General features: G+C 36.7%; 2 protein-coding genes across 9 annotated transcripts in view; one reads left to right on the top strand and one right to left on the bottom strand.

The window, feature by feature from the left end:
* Positions 1-103: 103 nt before the first annotated feature.
* ODR4 (odr-4 GPCR localization factor homolog) lies at positions 104-17,035 on the bottom strand. 4 transcript variants are annotated; one of them, XM_062581778.1, is made up of 14 exons: positions 16,949-17,035; positions 16,089-16,222; positions 15,509-15,640; positions 15,031-15,126; positions 13,754-13,860; positions 12,630-12,666; positions 12,364-12,504; positions 11,615-11,710; positions 11,023-11,088; positions 9,548-9,676; positions 8,806-8,896; positions 7,166-7,351; positions 2,473-2,565; positions 104-1,281 (listed from the first exon to the last, which is right to left on the bottom strand). In XM_062581778.1, exons 2-14 carry the CDS (start codon positions 16,185-16,187, stop codon positions 1,214-1,216), a joined length of 1,341 nt encoding a protein of 446 aa, XP_062437762.1. In that variant the 5' UTR covers positions 16,188-16,222; positions 16,949-17,035; the 3' UTR covers positions 104-1,213. The 4 variants fall into 4 exon arrangements, with proteins under 4 accessions (XP_062437762.1, XP_062437763.1, XP_062437764.1 ...); XM_062581779.1 differs by lacking the exon at positions 16,949-17,035 and adding an exon at positions 16,714-16,786; XM_062581780.1 differs by lacking the exon at positions 9,548-9,676.
* Positions 17,036-17,252: 217 nt separating this feature from the next.
* The window catches only part of TPR (translocated promoter region, nuclear basket protein), a 41,823-nt gene continuing 33,094 nt past the window's right edge, over positions 17,253-25,981 (top strand). For all 5 annotated transcript variants that reach the window (XM_062581946.1, XM_062581945.1, XM_062581944.1 and 2 more), the window contains exons 1-10: positions 17,253-17,403; positions 18,747-18,851; positions 19,313-19,386; positions 20,723-20,819; positions 21,174-21,277; positions 21,945-22,109; positions 22,885-22,977; positions 23,095-23,175; positions 24,484-24,571; positions 25,100-25,240. In XM_062581946.1, the coding sequence (XP_062437930.1) occupies positions 17,253-17,403; positions 18,747-18,851; positions 19,313-19,386; positions 20,723-20,819; positions 21,174-21,277; positions 21,945-22,109; positions 22,885-22,977; positions 23,095-23,175; positions 24,484-24,571; positions 25,100-25,240 (1,099 nt within the window). The remainder of the gene's footprint in view (positions 17,404-18,746; positions 18,852-19,312; positions 19,387-20,722; positions 20,820-21,173; positions 21,278-21,944; positions 22,110-22,884; positions 22,978-23,094; positions 23,176-24,483; positions 24,572-25,099; positions 25,241-25,981) is intronic.

Genomic DNA, 25,981 nt, shown 5'->3' with positions numbered 1-25,981 from the left:
ATCACTGTTTTCCAGACGTTACAGTACTAAAAGCAGAGTATTGTTCCAAATGTGTAAAAAAAAATCCAGAATACACAGAAAATGGAATAGTATTTAAAAGACATTTTTCTCATAGTTGCCTTTTATTAAAAGTATTCCAATACATACTTGATTATGCTGTAGAACCTAATGGTTTGTATTTTTAGTGTTCCAGTGCCTTTACACTAAAGCAAAAAATTTGTGGTGGCATTAAAGTCTCCTGGAATATGGAACTATATTCTATTGTAATTCAGATCCAAAGAATTCATTTCATGCATGAATTATCTTTGTTAACCTTATCAGAAAACTTCCCTCCTTCCTCTCTCCTCACTGCAAGAGGACAATGTTACCTCCTAACACACATTTCCATTATGAAATATTCTCCTGGGTAACTTGTCTGCATTTTCAAAATTGTTACTCAGAGTTTTTAAAACTTGCAGTGATATTAAGTGATCTGCTAAAACTGCCTAGATATAGTTGTTGCTGAAATATTTAATATTCTAAGAGAAAGATGATGATTGAATCACATGGACAAAGAAATCCTTATCAGAAATTAACCTGAGTGAAATTTACACATTCTATTGATTTCTGGGTCCTCCATGTCTTGAACTAAGGTTTTTTACAGTCTAAATTGGTCTAAAGGGAATCTTGAAACTAACAAACTATTTGATAGTATTGGTTAACTGGCACAATAGGTACCTTAAACAATCTATACAGCGAAATGTTGACATTGTGAAGTCTAAACTTCTGCCCCGATTAACTTCAATGAGATGAGATTTCTGTTAGTTAAATGAACAATTTGCAAAGAAATCTCTAAAGCAAGAATTGTCATACTAGGTAACTCTGCTAGCCTTAGTAACAGCCTAAAAAAACAGTAGTAGCATTTTACATCACATAATGTGTAGGAAGAAAATAGAAGTTCTATATTGATGTAAGGGCTCTTACTGGATTATAATACTATTTTACCATCATTTGCACAAATGACAAGAGTTAGTTTCTTGTAAACTTGATTCACCTACAGTAACTGCATGCCGGAACAAGGTAACTGGACGTATCATTATAATTTATATTGCACACCTAACCGGTGATATTTAGGCAACGATCCTTAATTACTAATATATTAAACCCAGATGCTTCCATCTTGTATAAGCGTGATTACTGGTCAATGTTTCCATGAGGCTCCTTTTGCTTGAGTTTAGTCACTGAAGTAGTTAAAAGAGAAGATTGATGCAAAGACTGCAACTGCAGCTGCTATTACCACACCTAAAAATGACAAAGGAAATGCATTCAGTGAGTGGCAAGGGCAGCACAGTCATCAGAGGCTCGGGTGTGGAGGGCAGGGTCAAGGTGAATGAATTGCAGGAATAGAAACAATAAGAGCCACCCCAAAAAGCTGAGTACCACTGCTAAGCCTAAATCTAGAGCTATGATGCAATATAATCATGTTATATAAGCCCCACAAGAAATTTCTAATCTGAGCGGGATTCTTCCAAACTCCAGTTGACTGCATTCTTCAGTAATAATTCGGCAATGTTGTGGCCCGTTTAAATAACAGCCCTGACTCTGCACCACTGCTTAATTCTAGAAGCCAGACTAGCTGAAGTAACAAAAACTTTAAACAAACAACAATTGTTTTCTTTTTTGTGTGGTACTATACCTGCTCCTCAAATCTCTGAAACAATCTTTTAATGATAACCCTCATTTTCCTATTAAAAAGTTCGTTACTGATGAACTTGAGTACAAGACACCAGGAAAAAAAGACTGATGATTCTAGGAGAAGTGCTGCTGCATCCAAACCAGACTCATTTACTATCACTCTTCTTTAGCCTTCTAGACGCTGTGTTTTACTTTTAGGAATAAATAGTAAACAAAATGTTACTGTTTTGTTGACTACAGTATAACTGAAAGTACATTCTTGATACTGTATTTCAGTAAGAAAAGACTGTCAAAGTTCACAGGACAGAGTTGTGCTAAGGGCAAACAGATGCATGAGACCTGGACCAGGCATCATCAAGAAGCTGTATTTGAGAGGAAAGTTCTGTGACTGCCATTCCCTAGATTACTGAGGTTGAGGCTAATACTCAAGTCTATACACATGTAAGCTTTAGAAGAAACTTTATGACTCACTAGCCAATTTAAGGATGCCTACTTGACAGAGCAATTCAACTATGCTCCTTCTCCATGCACAGAATTACAGAAGTGGTGGCTCCTCAGAAGTAGCAAGCTACATAAGCTGACGCAGTTTTGACAAAACTGCAGGCTATTATTCTTATTTTCCAAGAAACACTGTGTAACTCTAAGGGACACGTTCTAGAAAAGCTATTATATGAAGTCACGAGCAACAAAGATTAAGATTTTTCATCAATCCCACAAAATTGCTGTGAGAAAGAATGGTGCTGAAAAGACACACTACAATTTCTCGATTGCCATAGCAGAATCAGGGAGGTAACATACCCATGTTTTGTTGAAGTTTCAACAGCAATGTTGCTTTTGTCAGTTGTTTCTGTTGTGTGTCATCCATGTTGTCAGTAAGTGGACAAATATCAACTGCACAGAGATCAAGTGAACAAATAAATACCAGGTGAAAAGCTAACATTTGTGTTTTACAGTTGAATTAATGCAAAAGGACATGAAATTCTCATCAACTTTATACAGCAGAGATTTTATTGTAGCAATAATGGACAGCAGCAACAGTATGATACAAAGTCATTTTATATAACTGGGAGAGAGTAAGAAGAAACTTCAAGGAAGGAAGGAGGTCCACTTCCAAAACTTTTTTTTTCTTCTTTTTTTTTTTTTACACTGTCCCCCAGTTACATACTCAATCCCCTTTACATAACCTGGGGAGGACCTGACATCTCAGGCAGGGAACCAAAATTAACCATTAAATATCTTCCAAGATCAACGTTCTCCCTTCAAAACCACATCTGTCCACAGTCCAAGCTACACGGAAATACCATTGCCACTAAGAGAGCAAACCCAGCATCATTTCCCTGCCTCACAGTCACAAATGCTTTTTTAAGATCCCTTAAAAATACACTTTCAAGATAGGAATAGAGGATACACCCCCTTTTGAAACAATTACTAAATTCTTCAAACACTCAGCCAGGATGCAAGAGCTTGACTCTATTCCTGGACAGACAGGATTGAAACCTGTACCTACGGCTTTTCTGAAGACTTCTCTAATCACTTGGCTATATCCAGATTGTTGAGGGGGCAGGAGAGAGAGAGAGAAGGGGATTATTCTCAAGTCCTCTGGATGAACTTGTTCCAATTTGTTCCACACAGAGCAAGCGTGCTTTGGATTATGCAGTTAAGTGGCGAGGCCACTTGGTGGTGGCAGGCCAAATGTCTTAGATGAAGAAAAACCCATGGCAGTACTAGGTAAAGATTTAGAAGTCCAAGGAAATTTGAATAAAAATGGATCTTTCATTACCCGAATGGGGCTGTCCACCCCATTACACAGTTACAAATTACACAGCTGAGTAATATACGGCACATCCCTCATATGATTCATGTGAAAATGATTCAGAAAAGTACTTTCTCTATCATATTATGAGCCATGGGAGAACATATAATCTAGATCTGTGATCAGAGAGGTGGTGCCTGTCATCTTAAATGAATCATGTGTATGATTGACTTTAAAAATTTCCTAAGTCAAAAAAACTTCAGTAAAACAAAAGCACTTGATCCAGCACTTGATCCAACTAGCTATTTGAAACTTGTCTTTAGCCACAAATCCTCTTGTCTTTAGCCTCAGAATCTACTGACTTTGTACAGGATGTACTGCAACATAGCAGTTAACTGTCCAATATGAAATTTAATGGGAGAACAAGATTCATACACTAATTAAGAACTGAGCTTTAACATCTGCCAGAAACTTGCACACATATGTAAAATAAAAATTTGAGTGTGAGGGATGTTCCTGTTTTCGAAAAAAAGCAATCTCATACCTCCAAGGTTTACAAGGCTTTCTTACTGCTAAGTCTATATGTCCTCTTCCAAAAAGAGGGAGGGGAGTGGGGAAATCTACCCTTGTCTGGCTAAAATATGAGCTGAAATCTGCAGCTGGAGAACAGTACATGATAGTTGCAAGATAGCTTTTACACTTTCTTATACCCAAACTAGCAAGCCAAAAGCACTGCATTCTCCTCAAACTTCTTTAGCTAAGTTCACAATTCCCTAAAACTGGATGTTTCTTTTAGAAAAGTTGACCACATTTCTGTCAACTCTGAAGACGAGATGCAGCAGGTTTCTTTCTGCTTTAGTTTTGAAGAGGAAGCAGTGCAGTTTGTGTCCTGACCTTATATGGTTTTACGGGTTTATCGGAAGAGCTGTACTTTTCAGGAGGCAACTTCTGAAGCTATATCAAGGCAGCAATTCTCATTTGTTCAGAAAACAAACCCCCCTTCCCCTCCTCCTCCCACTCCAACCCTGAGCTAGCTAGATACCAAAATACATTTATGCCATTAGCTTATAGAAGACCTATATTTGAAATAGCTTTAGTATAAAGTCAAGAGTTTTCAAAAGCAGACACTTTCTGCTACTAGTTATATGAATCCTTACTTCTTCATTAATTCTTAAATTTGCTAGTAAAGATGGGCAAGTGATTACCATGACTGAAATCTTATTTATGCTTATCTACTCAGTGTATTTAACAGTCCCCCCTGCCCAAGGAGGAACAGGGATTTAACAAATCCCATCATAAACGCAGAGCTTTCAGATGCTTGAATTAAAGCACTAAATAACTTGAAACTACAGTCTTAGAGGTATTTATATCTTTTAATAAGTCAGCTTTTACTTTCTATTTTCTGTGAACAATTTTAAAGTATGACCCAAGTGACCTCAGTGGAAAGCTGAAAGAGGAAGAGGAATCACAGAAGAAAGGAGATAGCAGCAGCACAGCCTAAGTACACAAAAATTGAATTCATACATCTTGACTAGAAGCTGCTAAAAAAAAAAAAAAAAAAAAAAAAAGAAAGAAATCTTTGTTCTATTGACCAAATTTTCTTTTCAAGTGCTTAAAGAAGATGAAAAAAGACTACTGGAAAAGCCTGCTCATAAATTCTTGAATTTTAAAGTTTTAATAAGCCTTCAAGTACTTTGCAATGTATAGCATTTCCAGTTATTTCAAGGATGGATGTCAATTCAACACAAAACATTTAATATTATTAGTAAGATACTTCCAGGGTGTGAGAAACAGATGGTACTCGTATTAGAACAATGCCTCAAAAAAGCCTTTACACAAGAGAAACCCCAAACTGACATTATGCCACAGAATCATGGTTCTAGCAATGCTTAGATGTTTCATATCAAAGTACCAATAAATCCAAACCACTAAGTTAATCCTTTCTTTACAGTGCTGCATACTTCCTATACAGTTGACAGGTCTAATTTCTAAAATGACCTATCAGTATTAATAAAAGAGGCACTCTAATAAGCCACAAGTTAATATTTCTGTAACAATTATCAGAAGCAAAGAGCACTGAGCTGATTCCATATTACTAGCATCATTGTAACAGAATCTACTCTAGGGAGAAACTTTTTGGTGCAAACCTAAGCTCTCATTTTTTGCTGAAATTCTCTTAGTATATTCTCGCCTTTCCTCTTCTAGGTATTTACTTTAATTTATGTATAAAGATTAAAGATACCCCCCACACACCTAATTTTATAGCCAGTAAGTTACAAGAACATATAAATTTATTTTGTGAGCTACCTGGACATCATTTTATATGTGCTAGTGGCATCAAATCTTTGTGATGCATTACTGTTAGTTTATATCATGCTCTCCTCCCCCCAATACATCTTTACATAACTTAAAGATGTAAACTGAATCATCATCCCTCCCCAAGCATATCTTAAATGCTAAAACAATATTAGTTTACTTCCCTAAGTGATACTAATTCCTTAAAGCATAGTAATACTAATCCTTAGAAATACTGAAATTACTCTTAAATTATAAGAGACAATTTCATTGGTTAGACATAAATTCTTATGGTTAGCTCTGAAATCAAAAAACGTCAAGAAACTTTCCAAATGAACAAGAGGGTCAAACAGAATGTTAGTAATCACAGTTTAACTTACACAGCAAGCTCATGACAAAAATTTCTATTTTCCCTCCCAAACATCAAACAAATTCCAACATCAGAAAGTGTTTACTGTTCTTATCTGAGAAATAGTGTTAATTTTTGCACTTATGATATAGAACTGTAGCATGCAAATCATGGCCACACAGATGAAAAAAAGAGGAAAAAAAATCACTTGCAGAAGATCATAGAAGTATTATGAGATGTATTTCAGCTGCAGATGACACCTACATTGAAGTCAAACTTGTGTAAAAAAGGAAATATCGTAAATCAGATCACTCAAAGAAAGCAATAACTTGTTTATGACAAATACGTGTATTAAAAGGAATACAACAGTCTCATAGTCAGATCATAGAAGACATTCAGCAGAAAATAAAAAGTTCTCAATTTTCTTCACATTTTGGTTGAACAACAAAACTTCAGATTTGTGCACTGTATTTGGTATATAGATTAAAACATTAACACACTCAGAACAAGTAAGGGTAATTTGACTGGGGTAAAAGTCTCCTGGAAAACATTTATTTCTTACTAACAAGATTTTTTAGTATTTCCTGGGAAATCAGTAGATTTGACTGAAACACTCAACTTAAAATATTAGAACCACTACTTAACTGTTGAGCTGGCAAACTTTAATTACTGAAAAAGTAACTGGCATATAAACTGTAATAAAAACCCATAAAGCTCTATATGCAGAGTAAGATCATCCCTAATTCACATGCAGAGTAAAGTACACAAACTTTGTTCAACTATATATTTACCTATCTACTTCAGCTCACGAGTTGCAACCATGGTTGCATGGATAATGCAATCAATGAAAGAGCAAAATATTTGAAACACTGAGTTCAGTTACAAGGCAAACATGGAAACTGCAAGAGTCCTAATCATTCTTCACAAACACATTTAAAGCATAGTTAGATTAACCTAATCAAGCTCCAAGATATGAAATAAACTAGATTTAAACATAATACATTCCCTATCTGGATAGAATTAAGTCTCACCTTTGGTCAACATTTTCATGATCTGTAACACAGTTTAATTTGGTTCGCAGATACTGTATTTACCTGTATTAGCTTCCTCTGCTATATGTATATCTTCAGCTTCCACAGCTTGATCCAACATTTCAACAAAACGTTCTTGAATTTCTTCAGCGGCCTCATCGCGAAACTTGTAATCACTGAGCATCACACTGGATCCAGGAACAGGAACAAATAGTCTTTGAGGTAAGACACGATATTCCCTCTCAAAATCTAGAAAAATGGGGGAAAATATCATCTAAATAAAGACCTTGCTAGTTATGATAAGATTTCTCATTAATCTCTGCCCATCAGACAAAGCTATTCCGAAAGAACTGCTCAAGGTTTCCATGTAATAAGTCTTGATTTCAAGTATGGCTTGTTTACTTGTTACTGTTTCATGGAAGTTTTGGCTGCTATCACGCTGACTTATGTTTTTACATTACTCTCTCCAAAAATAGCCAAGAGACCTCCAAAACAGACCATGAAATGTTAAACAGATCTTTTATCATGTTTAGAATGACTAGGAAAACAACTCTGGGAAAGACTGCAGATAGGGGTACACACAGAAAAGCCTGTTATTTCAGCACCACATAGGATTGCAAGCAGCAGGCTGTTTTATGCCACACTTAGAGTCATGGACTACGGGTGCCACCTAAAGAGGAAAATGAAAACTGCATGCAGTTGAAAACATCCAGATCACAATTTAGTCATGGAGCTTGTCCAAAGTTGGTTGAAATTAGTATTTGAATGCTTTTGTATTACACTGTATATTTAACACCATAAAGAACTGTGTTATCCTAAAGCAAACAGTGATTCTGATATTTCTGATATTTCATTTAATTATCATACACACTTATATAAGTATGTATATGTATATATATATATATATATATACACACACACACACATATATACACAAACACACTTGCCTCTCAGTTTTTAATATGATCAAGATAGGAAGTTTTATTTTCATAAGATCAATTTGCATAGTGTTCTGTTAAAATAAAACTAATGCAATTCAACAATTTATGTTGAAAATGACATGATCTATTCCTTTAAATGACAATAGAAAAGGAAATATGATAAAAATGAAGAGAAATCAGGAGACAGAGACAACACAGATATTCGTTCAAAATATAGTTAGCAAAACAGAATCTGAGTACTTGTTTGTGACAGTCTTCACATACGCTGGAGATAATGGAGATGGAGATAAACTCTGAAGTTTAGTAATTCCTGTCAACTAGCATTCGTAACGTAGCTGACAAATACAACTATCCAAAACCCTGTGCAATCGATTCTTTTAATCTTGCCAAATTTTAGCACATCTTTCATTTGAGCAGTAGTAGGAACATCGTAAGAGTGTTTTTTTTTTTTTTTTTAAGTTACAAGTAGAAGTTCAGCAACAAGACTTTAATTAGAATAAAAAAACATGGTCAGTGAGAAATAAGGTAAAACTACACTTTTTGGTCATAGAATACTGAACACAAACTCCATAATGAAAACTATGATACCAAAAAACATATCAGAAGTTAACTTCTGAACCAAGATCAGGACTGACAAACAAAAATTGAGCTATTTGCTTTCTATTCTATGCTACGGCAAGATTTCAGTATGTTAGCAGAATTTCCTGAAAGAACCAACAATTGCTACATATATGATAACTTGCTTTCTTGTCAAGTTCCTACTTTTTTTGTCAAGTCCTTCATTTATAATGAGATCTTCAAACAGTATTTCACAGCGATCACTCAATGTGTTTATTATGTCTCTTTTCAAAGCCTGCAAAGACAAAGCAAAAACTTAAGCAGTATAAAAGACCTTCACAAAGCTTTTGACTATAAAAAAAAAAAAAAAAAAAAAAAACAACAACAAAAGTAGTCCCTTATAGGCTTAACCCATTTTCAAATAATAGATATTCAAAAAACCCCAAGACAATAACATGACAAAGAGAAACTAACATCAAAAGAATCAAAAAAACCCAAACCAAAACACTAGAGTAGATTTTTTATTATTGTTAGAGTAATGACCCACAACATCTAGATATTACTATAAAAAACAAAAAAACCACAAGGAATCAACTCAGTAAGGAACAAAATCACTCAATAAAATTGCCTTATGTACAAAAATATGTAGTTTTCAGAATTTTCTTAATTTTGTGTTACAAATCAACTTATCACTTTGATGGTTGTGCAAAGATTCACCAAATAATCTTAACAGATGCAGATAATATCTGCTAAAAGTGAAAAAAAAAACGGAATTGAATCTGTTATACACACATGCATAGATGGATTCTAAAACAATTCGTATGTGCAAGGGAGAGATTATTTTGACCCTCATCTAGATCACATCATTCTGGCAAAGATAAACTAGTACAACAACTTTACTTTCCCAGAATAAAATCTCCAATGAATTTAACAACCTTTTCTCTACCTGAATAGCTTCCTTAACTTTTGGCTTGTTGTTATGGATGTAGGCTCTGCATTTCACAGCACCTTTGAGATTTATAGAACCACTGCAGACCTGCACTGTAGCTGTTGATCTACGACTTGAACCCTGGGACTGAAAAATAGGCACGTTTCAGATTATCTTGTTACCTCGGCACTTGCAGCATGGCTAACAGCAATAAACTTTATAGCCTATCTTAAAATGTTTCCACATAACATCATAATATATACTGTGATGTTTTAGCTTTGTTAAGATTGAAAATCTCTTTCCATCATATAAAACATTTAATTTTTCCAGACACTCCATTACTAGTGATTTCAATATTTCTGTCTGTAGGACTCCTGAAATTTTTCAGTTGCTGGTCACTACAGTATTACCATCTGGCAACCTTTCAGATCTTTGTTATAAATTCTGCATTATATGGTGAGCATATGAACTTCATATGCTTGACAGTCCTCCATCAGTCATGATGAAATTCTAAATTTGGTCATATTTAGAACTAATTACAAAAACAAACAGTGCATTGCATGTAGTGTTCTAAGACAACATCTCAAAACACAGGTATTTTTCTGTAGCAAAGAGGACAAGAGATTCACAAACTAAACTAGAATTCCAGTATGAAAGGGATATTTAAGTGTTAACAACAGGGAAAAAAAAAAAGCCTTTAAGGAGAACTATTGATTTACATCATTTTAATCAGCAGGAAAACAAGCATGACTTCTGCATGAAATGCACGAACTACTTTAACATAAAAAGCTCTTTTCTCTGTGAGGCAATTAGCTATTGGAACAATGTAACAACAGAAGTAATGAGCTCCTCCTGAGGTTTTAAAGGCATTTTATGTATTTCTAAAAGATAGACTTTGTTGCTCAATATATGCTTAGAGAATCCAGAAACGACTTGACAAACTGGCATGGCTTGTGTTTTATAGAAAGCCTAGAAACCAATACCTAAAGGCATTCTGACCTTAGGACCTAGACTGGGGCACCTAATTCAGGGGCTGAATCTCAACAACCTCTCTTGCTTAATTATTTAAAAAGAAACTCCTGACAGACCCGACCAGATTATGATTCAGCCCACAGAATCCATACGTTAGTTCAAAACTAATGAGCTTCTAATGAAAGTATCAGATAAGTGTCCAGAGCTAGCCATGACAAATCGAAGCACAGGGTTCATGGGACTTCATCATGATTGAAACCAGAGTACCCAGGTAGGTTCAGGTGTCCTGCTTTCAAAAGGAGTAGTTAAATCTACTCTAAGACAAGAATTTCCAAAGACATAAAACACATGTGCTGCCCACAGTCAGTTTCACAGTCAATAACCAGGGGGGTGGGGAGGGGGACACAACTCTTAAAGTAAATCGGATTTCTAGACAGTAGTTTAGAATATTCTTTTATTTTCTTATTCTATTTTAATCAGATAATAGTTTTTAAATTGTAAACTCTGTGCTAAATACTTACCAGCTGTGTCAGAACCTTGACATCAGAAAACTGAGTGCTGGACTGAGTATTTCCTCTTAACTTTTTCTGAGAGAAAAGAAATAATTATGTCTCATGAAACAAAAATCTGTTCAAATCAATCATGTCAAGCTATTTTATAGTCATCCTCCCTGTGGTATAGAACGTGCCAAATTCTAGGTTTTAAGGGAAAAAAATGAAATACGGAAAGCATCCATGAGAACACGTAAGCAACAGCACTAAAAATAGAGGTGAACATAGGAGTGAAAAAAGCTTTCTCCAGTCTTTCTTAGCTGTTTAGATATCTTAGAAATCTCAGTACCTACATTTAATCCTGACTCTTCAATGAAGCAGTAAAGCTGGAGATAGCATAAAGAAAAACTATTTAGTTCACCTTTAATTATAGCTTTCACACTGAAAAAAAAGGATTTCCAGTAAGATGGGAAAATGGAGAGTCTCGTCTATCAGTTATTTGGAATAGGCCCATTAGATCTACAAAGGTTGTAGAGAAGACCTTTCAGTCATTGTGTTATCACACTGGAGATTTCATACTGCACATGCATTACAGTTCAGTTCCTTGCTGCGTGCCACTCACCAGGCCTTCCAGGAGTTCTGCATCATAATCTTTAACTTGCCCGTTGATCAGAAAAACGCTGTCCTCAATCTGTTTTGACCATCGATTTAATCCATTCTTTATAAAAAGCAAAAAGACAAAAAAAAAAACTCAAAAAAAGACATGAAGAAAAAGTTTCAATACAAGAGTTAAACAATATCAGGCTAAAAATTATAGAAATACTTGTTTCGTTAACTACTCCAGTGGGGTTTAAAACTGAAAAAAATCTGTATGGGACAATAATTGACTTATGTCCAGCGGACTGTACATTTTTTCTTTTAATAAGCCAAGTCTTAAGACCAAAGTGTTCAGAACAAAGTGCTACATCACAGACATAACACAAGATTTGACTTTTGTGGAGATGGATGGGGCCTTTCAGAAGTTAATTCGCGTCAAAAACTTTCTATACCTCTATTCTAACAACATCTGATCTTTTCTAGGCGAAGCTGAGTTTCAAGACTTTAGCTGGGATCATCATGACAATTGCTAATTATTTTGAGCATATGAAATTCCCAAAACTGAGCACAGCAGAAGAAAAGCTCTCAGTATTTTTAATAAGGCATGTTTCAGTGTACCTTCAAACAACATTTAAGAGGAACAGCTGTCAAACACATACACTCCTGTATTCATATTGCATATTCAAAACATTATCTTTCATTTAACTTTCAACAGAAAAAAAAACAGCTTAGAGAATTAGTATGAGGCTAATATTGTTGCAGCTAGTTAGTTACCCTGGTATTCTTCTCCAGGTCATGGTTGGGTGAAGTAGCAAGAAGTGGAATGTGAATATTAACATTCACTGTGCAATCCAAAGTTAGCCAGCAAGCAGACAGAGCACTCTGGTATTTCCAATCTGCAGGTTTAGCTGTACACTAGAAGTAGAAATAAGCAATAAAGTAACTAAATAATACACTACATTGTCCACAGAAGAGGAATGTTTTTGAAACATTACTTGTATCACATTAAAAGCTGCGCATGACATGCAGCATAAGCTCACCTTTGGATCTTGTACATCATAGGTTCGGCAAACTATTCTTTGCTACTTAAAGAAAAAGATTCATCGAAAAGCAAAAAACCAAATAAGAACAATTTTGTAATTAGTTTGTCCCTTTAACATTAACTCCTACTTTTTGAGCTAACTCATGCTCAAAGTTCTCACCTTTCATTAGTGTAAGGAAAGTGTAAAAATGTTTGGCTGTAAACTCCCAACTATCATAATAAGGTTGTCTCATCTCTTATACATATATTAAGATCAATAGGTATGCACAGCAAGGACTACCACTACACTAATATGTACCATGTCCTGGTTTCTCTCACCCTTCTAAGAAAAAGAATCTTACTTTCTCTCCTTGTATTATCCCACTCTCAACAGTCAAGATTCTTCTGCTGCACTAGCACAAGATCTCACGTGCCTGCTATTCAAACTTATTCAATATTTTAGCTGTCTTCCTTATTTTAGGCAAATCAAAAACAACTGGGTAAGACACAGCGAAAAGCTAACACACAAACTTAACAGGAAAAACATACCGAAATTGTGGTGGGATAAGAGGGTCAATAGTCTACTTAGAGCTAATCAGAAAACTCCACAATTTCAACTTACTTATCTATGCCTATCTGAACTCAAACAACTTCCTCCTCTCCGCTTTCTCTACCAGCCCAAAACTTTGGCCTGTATTCAATTTCTGAAGAACGAACGAACAAATGAACAACCATGTCAGTCTACTGATAATAAATGACTGCTCAGATGTATTTTCATCTGGCAGCTTCTACGTTAAAGTCACCGCCAAATGTGGGGCAGCCACTCACTTTAATCCAGAGAAAACTCATTTCTAATATGTGCAGTCTGTTACCATACTATAGCTACTCATACATATGATACAAAAAAATTAACACAGATATAAACTACATAAGCCATACCAATCATTATGATCGAATAACAGTTACAATAAGTAGAGGCAAGTTGTGAAATGGATTGAGCAAACCAGCAGAGACGCTGCTTTTTAAGGTTTGCGTGGCAATCTATCCCCAACAATCTTAACACAACCTTTTATTCAGAAATAAATGCAGAAACTGGATTGGGGATAGCAGACCCAATTCAACAAGCTTCCTGATAAAGGATACTTCTTTGTAGCAGAACAAACTTGAAGAGCTGCTCTATCCAAGACCTCCTCCTCAGCAGGTTTCCAGAGCCGTCTTTTAGTTACAGACTTTTCCACTGAGAAGATTAGCTAAAGATGGAACAAGCATTATGGATTTTTTCACACAAATAATGTGTTATAATTCCTTGAAAAGTCTTGCACTAAAGTTCTAAAGCTGAATAATATCATAATTATAGATGAACGGGAAATACAATTTATACATCAAAATGCCACATTAAAAGAACTTTTAACATAGATTCAAAGGCAAGTACACCAAAGCAAAGTTGCCTGTGCAACCTTAATTCAGCTTCCTCATAAACTGAAGCAAACAATACACATTCACATTGTACATTTCAAATGAGAACTTTCTACTTTGCAAAATATTACAGCTTCATGCTTAAAAGTCGACACTCAAGACAGACAGGTGTGCAGGAAAAAAAAAAGGAGCTATTCGTTCAAAAAATAGGAACGAATCTGAATTCAGCAACTGTTGATCACCTGGACACTGCTCACCTTTTTTTGCTGGCTACTAGCTTCAGTAATCACAACTAAGACTTGATTATACTGCACTAGAAACATATCCTAGTGCTAAAAATTGAATCTTGGGCCTAAGCTTTCAAAGAGTACTCATGTTAAAATTACTTATTATGCTTATTTCAAAATAGAGAAAATGAACCCAGATCTACAGAATAGAAACAAAACAAACAAAAAAAAGCACCGCCATGTAGCACCAGACTCCCCTATATCAAAAATGCATTTTAATCCTACCAGACAGTAGCAAGTTTGAAGTAGTTCTTAAACATAATCCCAAACACTTAAGGCAAATACTACTTCTGTAAGATATTCCTTTCCAAGAAATCAAAAATAAAGATCTCCTGCTATTCTAAAATCACTAGTCTAAACAATTGATTCAGTCAAAAAGCTATCATGCTACCATCATTACCAATTCTACGCCAAGGCTTAGCATAAACATTGAATATAAACTTAAGCCACAGTATCACATTTTAATGCAATTACAACAATATATTTGAGGAACTACTATCACAGTAGCAAACACGACAAGAAACAGGATATTAGTTAATCCAGGCTGTGGTACAGTCCCAAAGAATAAAGATTACCAAGGTTTCAGTGTACCTCAGAATGTTTTTGCTGCTTTAATCCTAAAACCAAAAAGGCATATAAAGCCAAGACTACTATGATATAAAATCACTCGGCTACACACATAAGTATCCTTTTCTTTACTCCAGAAAGCCTACTTACCTTGCGCAAAGCATTTTGACTATCTTTTGCCAGTTCTGGAGCTGCAATAATAAATACACCAAGAACTAACAAGCCTCCAGGAAGCATTCTAGAAACCTTGAAAATAGAAATGCACAAATATTAATAGGAAACAGAGATCAAGGAACTATGTGACTTGATGTATCATGACTTTCCAACGAAACAATGATACGTACGGAGCAAATGAAATAAGCATGTTTTTTCACTTACACATTCCTCTGAAGTGGAGGAACACAATATCGTGCAAATGTTTTTGCTTAAAGTCTATTAGGTCTTCTGTTTCATTATAAACTTTTAAAATAATAAATACTAATATTTGGGTTTAATTAATATACCAACAGAGAGCACATTAGAAGATTCCTTTACTTTGAGGATAAGGCTAGACATTACAGGATGACTGCTGTATCTCTTATTTACTTTCTGTTCTTCCCATCCCCTTCTTTAATTCATATTGTGATACCTGGCTGGCATGTGCAGTTACCCATTCTTCATCAATGGATGCCAATTTTGAAGGATTTAGATTGATTTCATTTTGCTCTTCATTTGGAGGTGTTCGAACAGCCCGAATTACATAATCTCTTTGTGAGGAACACTTTAAAAGACACCAACAAAAACAAAGATAATGTAAGGTTGATATCAAATCCAAAAGTATACCATATAATACTGAAAAACAGCAAAGGCCTGTTTTGCAGAATGCAGAGTTAAACTCTGTACTAATCTGCTACAAAAATAGTTTCTTCACAAGTATCTTTTCTTTGCCTTAAAGTCTTGCTGAGGGACAAGTTTAATCTTTTAAGATTTTCATTTCAATTTCTTGTGTCATGTCTTCTTAAAAAAAAAAAACTCTAGAATAATTTCTAATAATCAGATGATACTGCAAAGCCTTTACAGAAGTCTTCTCTGGTCAGAATACTTCTCTCCTACCTTACACAAGCTCAGTGCGATGCTAATCGGCTTAACCCAACAATAAAAGCCAGTGTGGATGTCTGCTATTAACATGAATAATGTATGGAACAGACTTCGTAACAGCACATACTTACCTGTCCAATTAACAGCCCTGTGACATACGGCTTTAGTTTTGTGCTGAGGTCTGAAAGATACTGCCCAACAGCTTCCTCAACAATGTAAGTTCTACCCATTACTGCAGGCTCAAATTAAATATTGTAGTTCCAACCTATAACACAAATGATTTGTAAAGTCAAAGCCAGTACATGCACTACACTGACCACCCAAAAATAAAGAAACAGAAAGATTCTCAATATATTAATATGATTTTAACTATCATGCTTCCAAGCAAGTTTCTTGCCACATCATGCTTCCTCAGAAGCCAGAATGGAACTCGTTCGTTTTTGAACTTAGCCCCCTCTTCGACAGGCTTGCTGCATTTCGCATTTGCATTTACAGACTGCACACGAGTTTCACACCAATTCCTAGGACATTGGACAGAAAGCACCTGCGCGCCCTCCCAAAGGCCGCTCTCAGGGCTGCAGCCACTCGAGCCGGGACACGGGCAACGCCGCAGCCTCCCCTCCCTCCCGCGCAGGCCGATTCCCTGGACACGGCGTCGCGCGTTTGATTTAAGCCTTTTTTAACGACTAACGGGCGAAGCTCTCGAGCCAAAGACTCCGGGTGGGGCGCGGGTCGGGGAAAGGAGAGCGCACCCACCTGCGCAGTCCCCACCGACCCAGCCGCACCGCCCCGGCCGCAGCGGCGGGCACCGCCTCAGGCGGCCGCTCGCCGAGGCGGCCCCGGCGCGCGCAGCTCCCCCACCGCCCAACGGCCCCCGGAGCCCAGCGCGGGAAAAGCGCGCGCAGTCCTGGCGGCGGCGCCGGCGCCGCCACGCTTTGTGTGGCGGAAGCCGCGGCGCTTTCCCGCCGCGCCTCCCGGAGGTGTGGAGCACCTTAGGAGAACGACGAGCTTCGCGGCAAAGTCTCCGAAACGCCTTTCTCCATTTCAGCGGCTCCCACACACCAGACAGCACCACAAGCCACACTCAAAATGGCAGAAAGCGCTGCCTCACCGGAAACGGAAGTGCTTGATAGCGGCCTCCCGGGGGCATGGAGAACTACAGTTCCCATAGTTCCGCTGGGGCCGGCCCGCCCGGCTGCGCATGCGGCATGCCCGCGCATGCGCGGCGCTGGCGTTGCGCCTGGCCGCGGCCCCGCCGGAAAGCAGCAGCCGCGGCTGCGCGGGCTGCGTCCAAGATGGCGGCGGTGCTGCAGCAGGTCCTGGAGCGGGGCGAGCTGAGCAAGCTGCCCAAGCCGGTGCAGGGCAAGCTGGAGCGCTTCCTGGCCGACCAGCAGAGCGAGATCGACGGGCTCCGAGCCCGCCATGAACGCTTCAAGGTGGACAGCGGTGAGTGCCGGGCCGGGGGGAGCCCGGGGCGCCGGCGGGCCCGGCACCGCGGGTTAAAGCACAGCTGATATCCGTGGGGTTTGCGATGAGCAGCGGCGCGCTTCGACCTGCCCTGTCCGCGGTCAGGGAAGAGAAAGCAGCATTTTGCCCGCTCGGCTCTGAAGCGGTTTAAGGGTCGCGGTTTTTCTATCCAGTTCCGTGTTGGAGAAATGAACCTTTCCAGATAGCCCGCTGCTGACAGAGGCGAAGCCCCTGTATTGTTTTGGGTGTTGCTCGGCCACAGAAAAGCCGATGCTACTCCAGGGACCTGGAGTAGAGGTGAGGGAAGAGGCTAGATGAACGTGCTGCCTAGGATTGCGCACATAAGTTACTTTATCAGGTAGGCGATGCACTTGCGCTTTAAACATTCCCCCCACCTTTCCCTCAACTTTTCTGTCTCTGTTTCGTGATAAAAACCTTGCCCAGTTAAACTTAGGGTTGCCTTCATATACATCAGAATTTATTAATTTAAATAGGCAAGTCTCTTTTGTGTACCTATCTCTTAAATGTAGTTGTAGGGGCAGGATTATTTGAAATTATAAAATACTATTAAGAAGCATAAAATATGTAGAAATCCCTCAGCTTTTTTTTTTTTTTTTTTTTTTAAGAAGTTCACTATGCCTGATAGAAAAATTAGCTCTGGTTTTTCAGTTACTGTTTCCTATAGTAAATCAAAACTTAGATTTCCCCCCACACACCCCGGGATTCTGGGATGTACATCATAGAACACAGGAGATTTTATCTCATGATGCCTAGGCTTACATGGTCTTTATTGTATCTGTGTAGAAATACTCTACAAGAAGTTTTAAGTTGACATAACTGAGCCAACAGTACGTAGTTGTGCTAAAGAACTGATTTGAGCAAAATCAAAAATATTAAGTATAAAAATTGATTAAATTTTTCTTTTATGGCTCATGGGGGCAGGTTTAGCTCAGTTGGTTAGAGTGTGGTGCTGCTGATACCAAGGTCGCAGGTTCAATCCCCATATGGACTATGCTGAGGTTTGAACTAGATGATCTCCAGAGGTCCCTTCCAACCTTACCCTTCTATGATTCTATGTTCAGAAACATATGTTTTTTCATGCCAACAAAATATTTTAAGAAGTGTTAATCCAATCAAGAAATATCTCTTTCGGCTTCAAAAAGACAGGTTTTCTTCTTTGAGTTCTACTACAGTATTGTTATTTTTAGATATTTTCTTGATAAGTACTGTTCTTTAATATAGTTGTTGATAGGTAGATTTCTTTGTTAAAGATGAGAAAAGTTGTTTATTAGCAGAATTGACATAGCATTGTTGTTTTGCAGAGCAACAATACTTTGAAGTAGAAAAGCGTCTGGCTCAAAGTCAGGAGAGGCTTGTAAATGAGACACAAGAATGTCAAACTCTCCGTGAGGAGCTTAAAAAACTTCGTAAGTATAACTGCGCATTCTTAAGACGGGACAAAATTTTTCATTCCACAATCCAGTGGAAATGCTTAAAGCTTGAAGCAGGAGTTTAAATGTTTCTCATCAGCAAAATTTGTTGTTTCTGCAAATAAAGTGAGGTTTTGCTTTTTCATTCAAGTTTCTTTCTTTTTAATTGAAATTTCTGTTTAATGGGAAAAAAATTGTGTTGGCTTTCTGATTTTGGAATAGTATTAAGATAATGGTCTGTATATTGATCTTGGTGATAAACGCCTCTGCCCTTAAGAACTACTTTAGTTTGCTACAATACTTCTCAGGCCATCCAATCCATACATTTTGTTTAGTATAGTCTTGAACTCTTCCCTCTCTTTTCAGTGTTGACAAGGGAAATAATGACTTAATTGCATCTGGAGAATGGGTTCTGTTACGGTCAAGATACCTCACTACTGTTTCTTCTCATTCAATAGATGACCAGTTGAAGTCACTGAATGAGAAAAATAAAGAACTTGAAGCTGCTCAGGATCGTAACACAGCTATACAGGTACTGGAGGAATTAGGTAATAGGCTAAAAGACTGGTGCACCTTCCAATTGCAACAAATAATACAATGAAATTCCAAAGTAGACTGTATTTGCATTAATATAAATATAGTTACGTTTGCTCAGGAAGATTGTGTGCTTTTTGGATAAAATTTAGTTTTAACAAACTGAATTACAGGTGTACTTACGGCAGCACAGATGCTGTTATTTCAGTTTGAGTAAACTGTTTCACCATAATTGAAACCTGTTCCAAAGTTACTTAAGCTGACCCTTAAATCAGACGGTCTAAGCTGTGTTTCATACTGCAGCTAATCTAATGTTAAGCTGAAAATTAGAGAGGTCTTTCTTCCCCATCCTTTTCCACACACTGGCATGCATTGCCTTGTGTTATGATCAACCAAAAGTCACTTCGGCTGACTAATCTAGCAGAATTTTGGAGCAGGAAGGGAAAATATTAGATTGATTTCTTCACAATGAGAAGATATATCTGAAGTTTCCCCAGAGGGGCTTGTGTGAGTCTAACTGAAGTGGTTTGTATTGCCACCTTAGAAGACAAAGGCAGTAGTATAGCTTATAAATCGCCCTAGACTACTGATTTTTGTTTTATTTTATTTCATTTTTGCATTTTGCACTTGTTTGTTTTCCTTGTTTCTTGCTTATTCTTTTATTTCTTATCTAACACAAGTCTTTCAGTGAGCTTATAAATTAATTGACAAAATGGTCTTTCAAATAACATTATAATTAGATGCAATTTAAAACAGTTCTTGTTTGCTTTGGAATTCTCCTGGACCTTCAGTTCATTTCATCTGCTTGGCATTGAAAGATTTTCCTTCTGGTCTTGCTAGAATTGTAGTGGGCCTTGTTGCAGTCCGGATATCCCTATGCCAGTTAAAGAAAGGCATGGAGACTAGCTTTTTAGTACAAGTCTTTTAATGTGAACAAAACTTCTCTCCTTCCTTTGCTGCCTAATCTTATGCAATATTGGCATTTCACGTGTAAGCACAAGGGGACAACTGGGCATTAGTATCAGAATGGTTTATAAATGGAAACTTGAATGCACTAGAAGAAAGTGGTGTGTTAACCTGCATATGAATTGAATTACATATACCAATGTGACAGAAACAGTGAAAGCAGCTACGCTTTTATACTGTGCAGTTTAGACTGTATTCAATTTTCCACTGCTGAACCATTTTATACCAGCTTTCAGTCACTATAGTTGGCTGGGATAACTTGCTGTTATTTAGCACAAGTCTCTGTGATGTTAAATGTAAATGACAACTATAAACTGTCAGAGAAAGCTGATTACATTTCTTTAGTGCTCTTCTGCAATCTTTTTCAGAGCCGTTTAAGTAGAGAAAAAGAAGAACTGGAAGCTGAAAAGAGAGATTTGGTTCGAACGAGTGAAAGACGATCTCAGGAAGTTGAACATTTAAACGGTATAGTCAAAAATATATTAACGAAATAGTACACATCCTTATGTTAAAAAAAACATTTGCTTAAAGAGTTGGGCTGGCACAGAGTGTCCAGTTTATGTAGGCAGCTCCCAGTAATAGACTAGCACAAAACAGGATTTGGTTTAGGGAGGAGAAATGATGTAGATGCACGTTGTAGAAGAATGCAGTGTTTTGATAAATGGTACTTGGCTTTGGAGGCAGAAAATCATAAAAGAATGCTAAAGTTCTCATCATAAGTTATCTGTCTTTACTTTATTAGTTAAACCTAGTTAATAGGTAAAACTAATAGTTTTACTATTTGTTTGTTTACATTGTTTTCTCTCCTTCCTCCCCCAGAGGATGTTAAACGCTTAAATGAAAAGCTTACAGAAGCAAACACAGAAAAGGTGAAACTTCAGTTAAAACTAGATGAACTTCAAACATCAGATGTTTCTGTGAAGGTGAGTGGTGTTTTATATCCATTCTACTTGTTAATGTGATAATGCTATAAAAATTAGTTATTTACAGTTGATGTAATCATCATTTTGTCATTATTAACTTTGAAAGTAGGTCAGACCATTTAAATTGTTCTGTCATTTATGACAAAAGGTCATATTATAAAATTGATGTCAGGATTTGGAAGTCAGAGGCATATATAGAGCAGGCAATATTTGGAGTGAATATTTAGAGCATGTCAGTTTGGACAAGCATGCCCAGAGCTCAACAGTGGCAGTAGTAGCTGCTCCTGCCCCCTAGAGGTCCCTGAGGTCAGGTAGAATGGAGAAAAAAGTCTGTTTCTGAATATGCATCGCTTTTCTGTTGGCAGAGTAAACTCCATAAAGAATTGTAAAGGGAGGAGGAAGGTAATGGTCTGATACCTTAATTAATTTTCTTGAACTACAAAGAAATCTTTGTTTCTGACAAAACTGTCAAGAACTGTCTGTCAGGAAGTTCTTTTTAGCCTGAGATGGGTAAGTTAGTATGGATAATAAGGAGCACCACCTCTCATTTAGTGCTATTTTCCAAATTAGAATGTTATTTTTACTTTTATTCTGATGATAGTACTTTGATTAGATTCTTTATTTTCTATGGAACAGGTACAGTTACACTGTGCAATTTTATTTTTAGTATCGTGAGAAAAGGTTGGAGCAAGAAAAAGAATTACTACAGAGCCAAAACACTTGGCTGAACACTGAGTTGAAAGCCAAAACAGATGAGCTTCTACATACTGCCAGAGAAAAAGGCAATGAGATCTTGGAGCTTAAATGTAATCTGGAGAACAAGAAGGAAGAGGTAATAGAATTCCTGATTGTTGTTTTCATTTCATATAAATAATGCCACATGATTAATCGATTAACTGAATTAATACAATTATTATAGCCCTTGGTTTTATTTAAAGAAAAAAATCAGTATGTGTTTTGCAACTGCTAAGGAGTTATGCTTTCTTTTGGCTTGTGATTTACAAGGAGCATGTCTAGTTACCGTTAGCTACAATAGAAGAGTTTTTAATTATAAATGAGATACAAATTTATCTCATTTTAATCGCAACCCAGAAACAAGAAATTGTGGAGTCACTGATAACATAAGGATATAGTGGTGTAATGCTGCCAAAAAGTACAGAAATGCAGTTCTTAACTGGGGAAGAGGCAGAAGAATCTGACTTAGTATTCTTTAGATTGTACGTGTGTGATGATGTTTTTGTTTTCCTGCAGTAAAACGTGTGGCAGAATCAATGGCTATATTTTGAAAATACTGCGCTTCAATGAGCTTCTGTTTAGGTACCTCAGAAGCTGTTTCTACAACTATTTGATTGATCAGGTTCCCTGTAATGCTCAGCTCATTTGAGAGCTCCCATTTACAAAGGTTATTTAGATATACATAATTGGAACAGTTTGAGGAATCTCACCACTGTATACAAGGAGCACAAAGACGATTAGAAATGTAACCTTTTATGCTATTCCTGGAACTTTTCTTTTTTGAAGTAGAAAACAGTGAGATGTGTATTTTCCAAAATGGTGGATCGTGAAGACAAATTTATATGTGATACTCTAATTTACTATTTAAACAGGTTTCCAGAATGGAGGAACAGGTAAACAGCTTAAAACAATCAAATGAAAATCTGCAGAAACATGTGGAAGACCTTTTGAGTAAATTGAAGGAGGTAAGATAATTTGAAGTGTGCGTGTGACAGGATTACAGTTTTTCTACAATTAAAAAAAAAAGTGAAATAGAAATAATGAAGTGCTACACTGCCCTACCCCTTTTTTTAATTCACCAGGCGAAAGAACAACAAGCCAGTATGGAGGAAAGATTCCACAATGAACTGAATGCCCACATCAAATTATCCAACTTGTATAAGGTATATTTAATGATCACCGTATGTTGGTATTATTCTTGGATCTAAATCTTGGGCTTAAATGTAATGCAGACCATTTTTTTGTATCTCTAGTTTGGGTAACTGATGTGACCAGGCACCCAAAACACTGGGTTTTTTTTTTTGCCAATTATGATGATGTCTTTGGCAACATTGATAATACCACGTTGTTTAGATCATTCTATAGATTAAACAAAAAAAAAACTGTTTAAAATAACAGTATTGTATTGAGAACATTGAGTCTTCCTGTTGTATGGATGTAGTTACATCTTAAAACGTTGTAGCAGGAGATGGGGTCTTATATGAACTGTTTTTTTATGCATGGTTAGCAGATGTTCATTGAAATGAACACTGCAAGTGTTAGTGATCTGATAAAGTGACTGAATGTCATGTGTCACTGATTCAAGCATAATTTAACAAAGTTTTTGCTGATTATTATTTTGTCGGCTCATGGAATAAAAGCCTTTTCCTGTAGTTTGCTAAGACCATATCTGCAAACAGGATAGTTGAATATTCTTTAGTTTATACATACATATTATACTCACCTAGAATTAAGTGAGGTGAAATCTTTGAGTTCTACATTAATACTAGTATGATAAACAGAGGTCCCTGCAGTTGACAGCAAGCCAACAGCTAACTTTTCTTAAGCATACTGGATTGCCAGTATGTTTGGTTTTTTTTATGTTTGTTATGTTTGTTTTGATTTTTTTTTTTATTAACACTTCCTATCCTTTGTATTTATTATAGAAACATTGGTTTGAAGGGCATTGAAGATTTGCCCTTTGCCTAACATATTGAAAGAATTGAGACTGAGTGCTGTCCCTTTAGGGCCTACTCTGAACCTTCACTGCTTAGCAGAAGATTCATCAACTTTGCATTGTTTTCTTCGCTTTGTTCTGTTATTGTCTTTAATTGACTTGCAGAATTAGTGCTTATATAAGATTCTGTAAAAATCTCAACATTTTTAAAAGTGAGCAAAATGAATATTTAAATTTCTCCAAACTATTTTTTTCCACTAAAGAACAAAAGCATGCCGTGAAACAGCTAAAGGGAATACAAATGTATGTTAGTTGGCCTTGTCAGGTCAAATTAATGCCTGACACCCCCCCCCCTTTTTTTTTTAAAAAAAAACTATCAGATGTGGAATTTGTATCTGAATGAGAATTAAACTAAGTGGAAAGAGAATTGTCCAGTTTAGGTGAATCTGTTATGCAAAAACAGTTTGAGCTTTCTAGTAAAGATACATTTGCTCTTGCTAAATAATAAAATATTAAATAAAATGCTTATATTTAGAGCGCTGCTGATGATTCAGAGGCAAAGAGTAATGAACTGACAGGAGCAGTGGAAGAATTGCACAAGCTTCTGAAGGAAGCAGGTGAAGGTAAGCTGTGTGTGGGAAGTGGCAAATGTAAAAAAGCTGTTAGCTTGTATTCCTTTGCTACAGTGTTGATATTTTCAAAAACGGTTATGGAGTATTTGTGAAGGGAAATCATTAGACTTTTTGTTTTGGATGGAGGGAACATCAATCATTTGTTAAGAGAAATTTTATCACAAATACTTGAATTTATTTGGGAGGGGGAGGGTCTTCAGATATACCCAGGGATTTTACTTTGGGCTTTGGTGGGAAGACCCAGTTTTGCCAGATACGTCTTCATTTGAGTTTCTCACTTTAGATTTCTTTTCATTGATTAATAAAAGGAGTTCATATTTTTAGCTCTCTTCTCTTCTAAGCAAAAGTGATAAGCGGCAGTTCATGTTTCTGTCCTGCTACTGGTTTATTCTTGTCAACATGGGCTTCTGCAGACCTTATGAAATTAAAGTGAAATTTGAGGTGTTTTGCAAACTTTGGTTTGCAAAAAGAGGAGAAAGGGAAAAAAAGTCCCAACCTTATTGTCTGGTTTAATTTTAGCTAATAAAGCAACCCAGGAGCATTTAGCTGAAGTGGAAGAGTCAAAAGCTGCAATGGAAAAAGAACTGAAAGAAAAGATCAGTAAGCTGGAAAAAGAGCTAGAGAATGCAAATGACTTGCTGTCTGCTACAAAACGTAAAGGTAGGGGTAACATTAGGAACTGAAGTACCTGAAGCCTCAGGCTTTGTGTCTTAAGTAAGCTTTCATGAAATTTCTGTGCTAGAATTTCCAAATGACATAAATGCATTAATCGTAATTCATCTTTGGTCAGCTCTGATCGTGCATTTTAGAAGCTTTATACAAACACATACATAGGTTCCATCAGAAAATGCATCTCTGTCAAAATGCTTTCTGAAATTCTTTTGTTAATCTGAGGTATCTTTTCAAAGAAAAGGGAGAGCAATGTTTTCTTAAGGCTGAACTATCCTGCTTTATTTATTTATTGAGAAGGTAGTGTGGGGGGATAAAATATTCTTACTGTTATTACAAAAAAAAAACCACTCCACATTGTCCTTAAATTTCTTTTTAATATCAAATGATACTTAATATCCAATGGTTTAGTTCTGTCAGTGTGAAATCTTTTGTGCTTTCTGTTGGGAGGAAAAATCTGCTGCTGTTTATTGTAGCTAATATATGCAGACGAAGGGATAGTGAAGGAACAGAGAAGCACTAAGTATACTTAGTCTGCCGCTCTAAGCCTCCTACAGAGTTTGCTAAGAAATCTGATGTTGAAACTTCGCTGTCTTGCTTGCTTTTTGTATTTGGTATTTCAATTATTTGCATTTTGAAATGATCTAAATTTTAAGAATCTAACAGCAGAGGTTTTCATGATTTCAAATTAAACTGATCAAAGAATATGAGAATATATGATACTAGTGAATT

Source organism: Rhea pennata, chromosome 8, assembly GCF_028389875.1.
Source record: "Rhea pennata isolate bPtePen1 chromosome 8, bPtePen1.pri, whole genome shotgun sequence".
NCBI classification, from domain to species: domain Eukaryota; kingdom Metazoa; phylum Chordata; class Aves; order Rheiformes; family Rheidae; genus Rhea; species Rhea pennata.
The sequence above is the reverse complement of the archived record's forward strand: the minus strand, read 5'-3'. Positions and strand labels throughout refer to the sequence as shown.

Bases quoted from the DNA above. Each gene is read 5' to 3' on its own strand.
- ODR4 (XM_062581778.1), bottom strand. From the start codon at position 16,187: ATGGGTAGAACTTACATTGTTGAGGAAGCTGTTGGGCAGTATCTTTCA. The intron at 9,677-11,022 runs GTAAGTATTTAG...CCTATTTTTCAG, and splicing joins TCAAGGTTCTGACACAGCTG to TCCCAGGGTTCAAGTCGTAG. The intron at 2,566-7,165 runs GTAAATACAGTA...ATCTCTGTGCAG, and splicing joins AGCAGAGGAAGCTAATACAG to TTGATATTTGTCCACTTACT.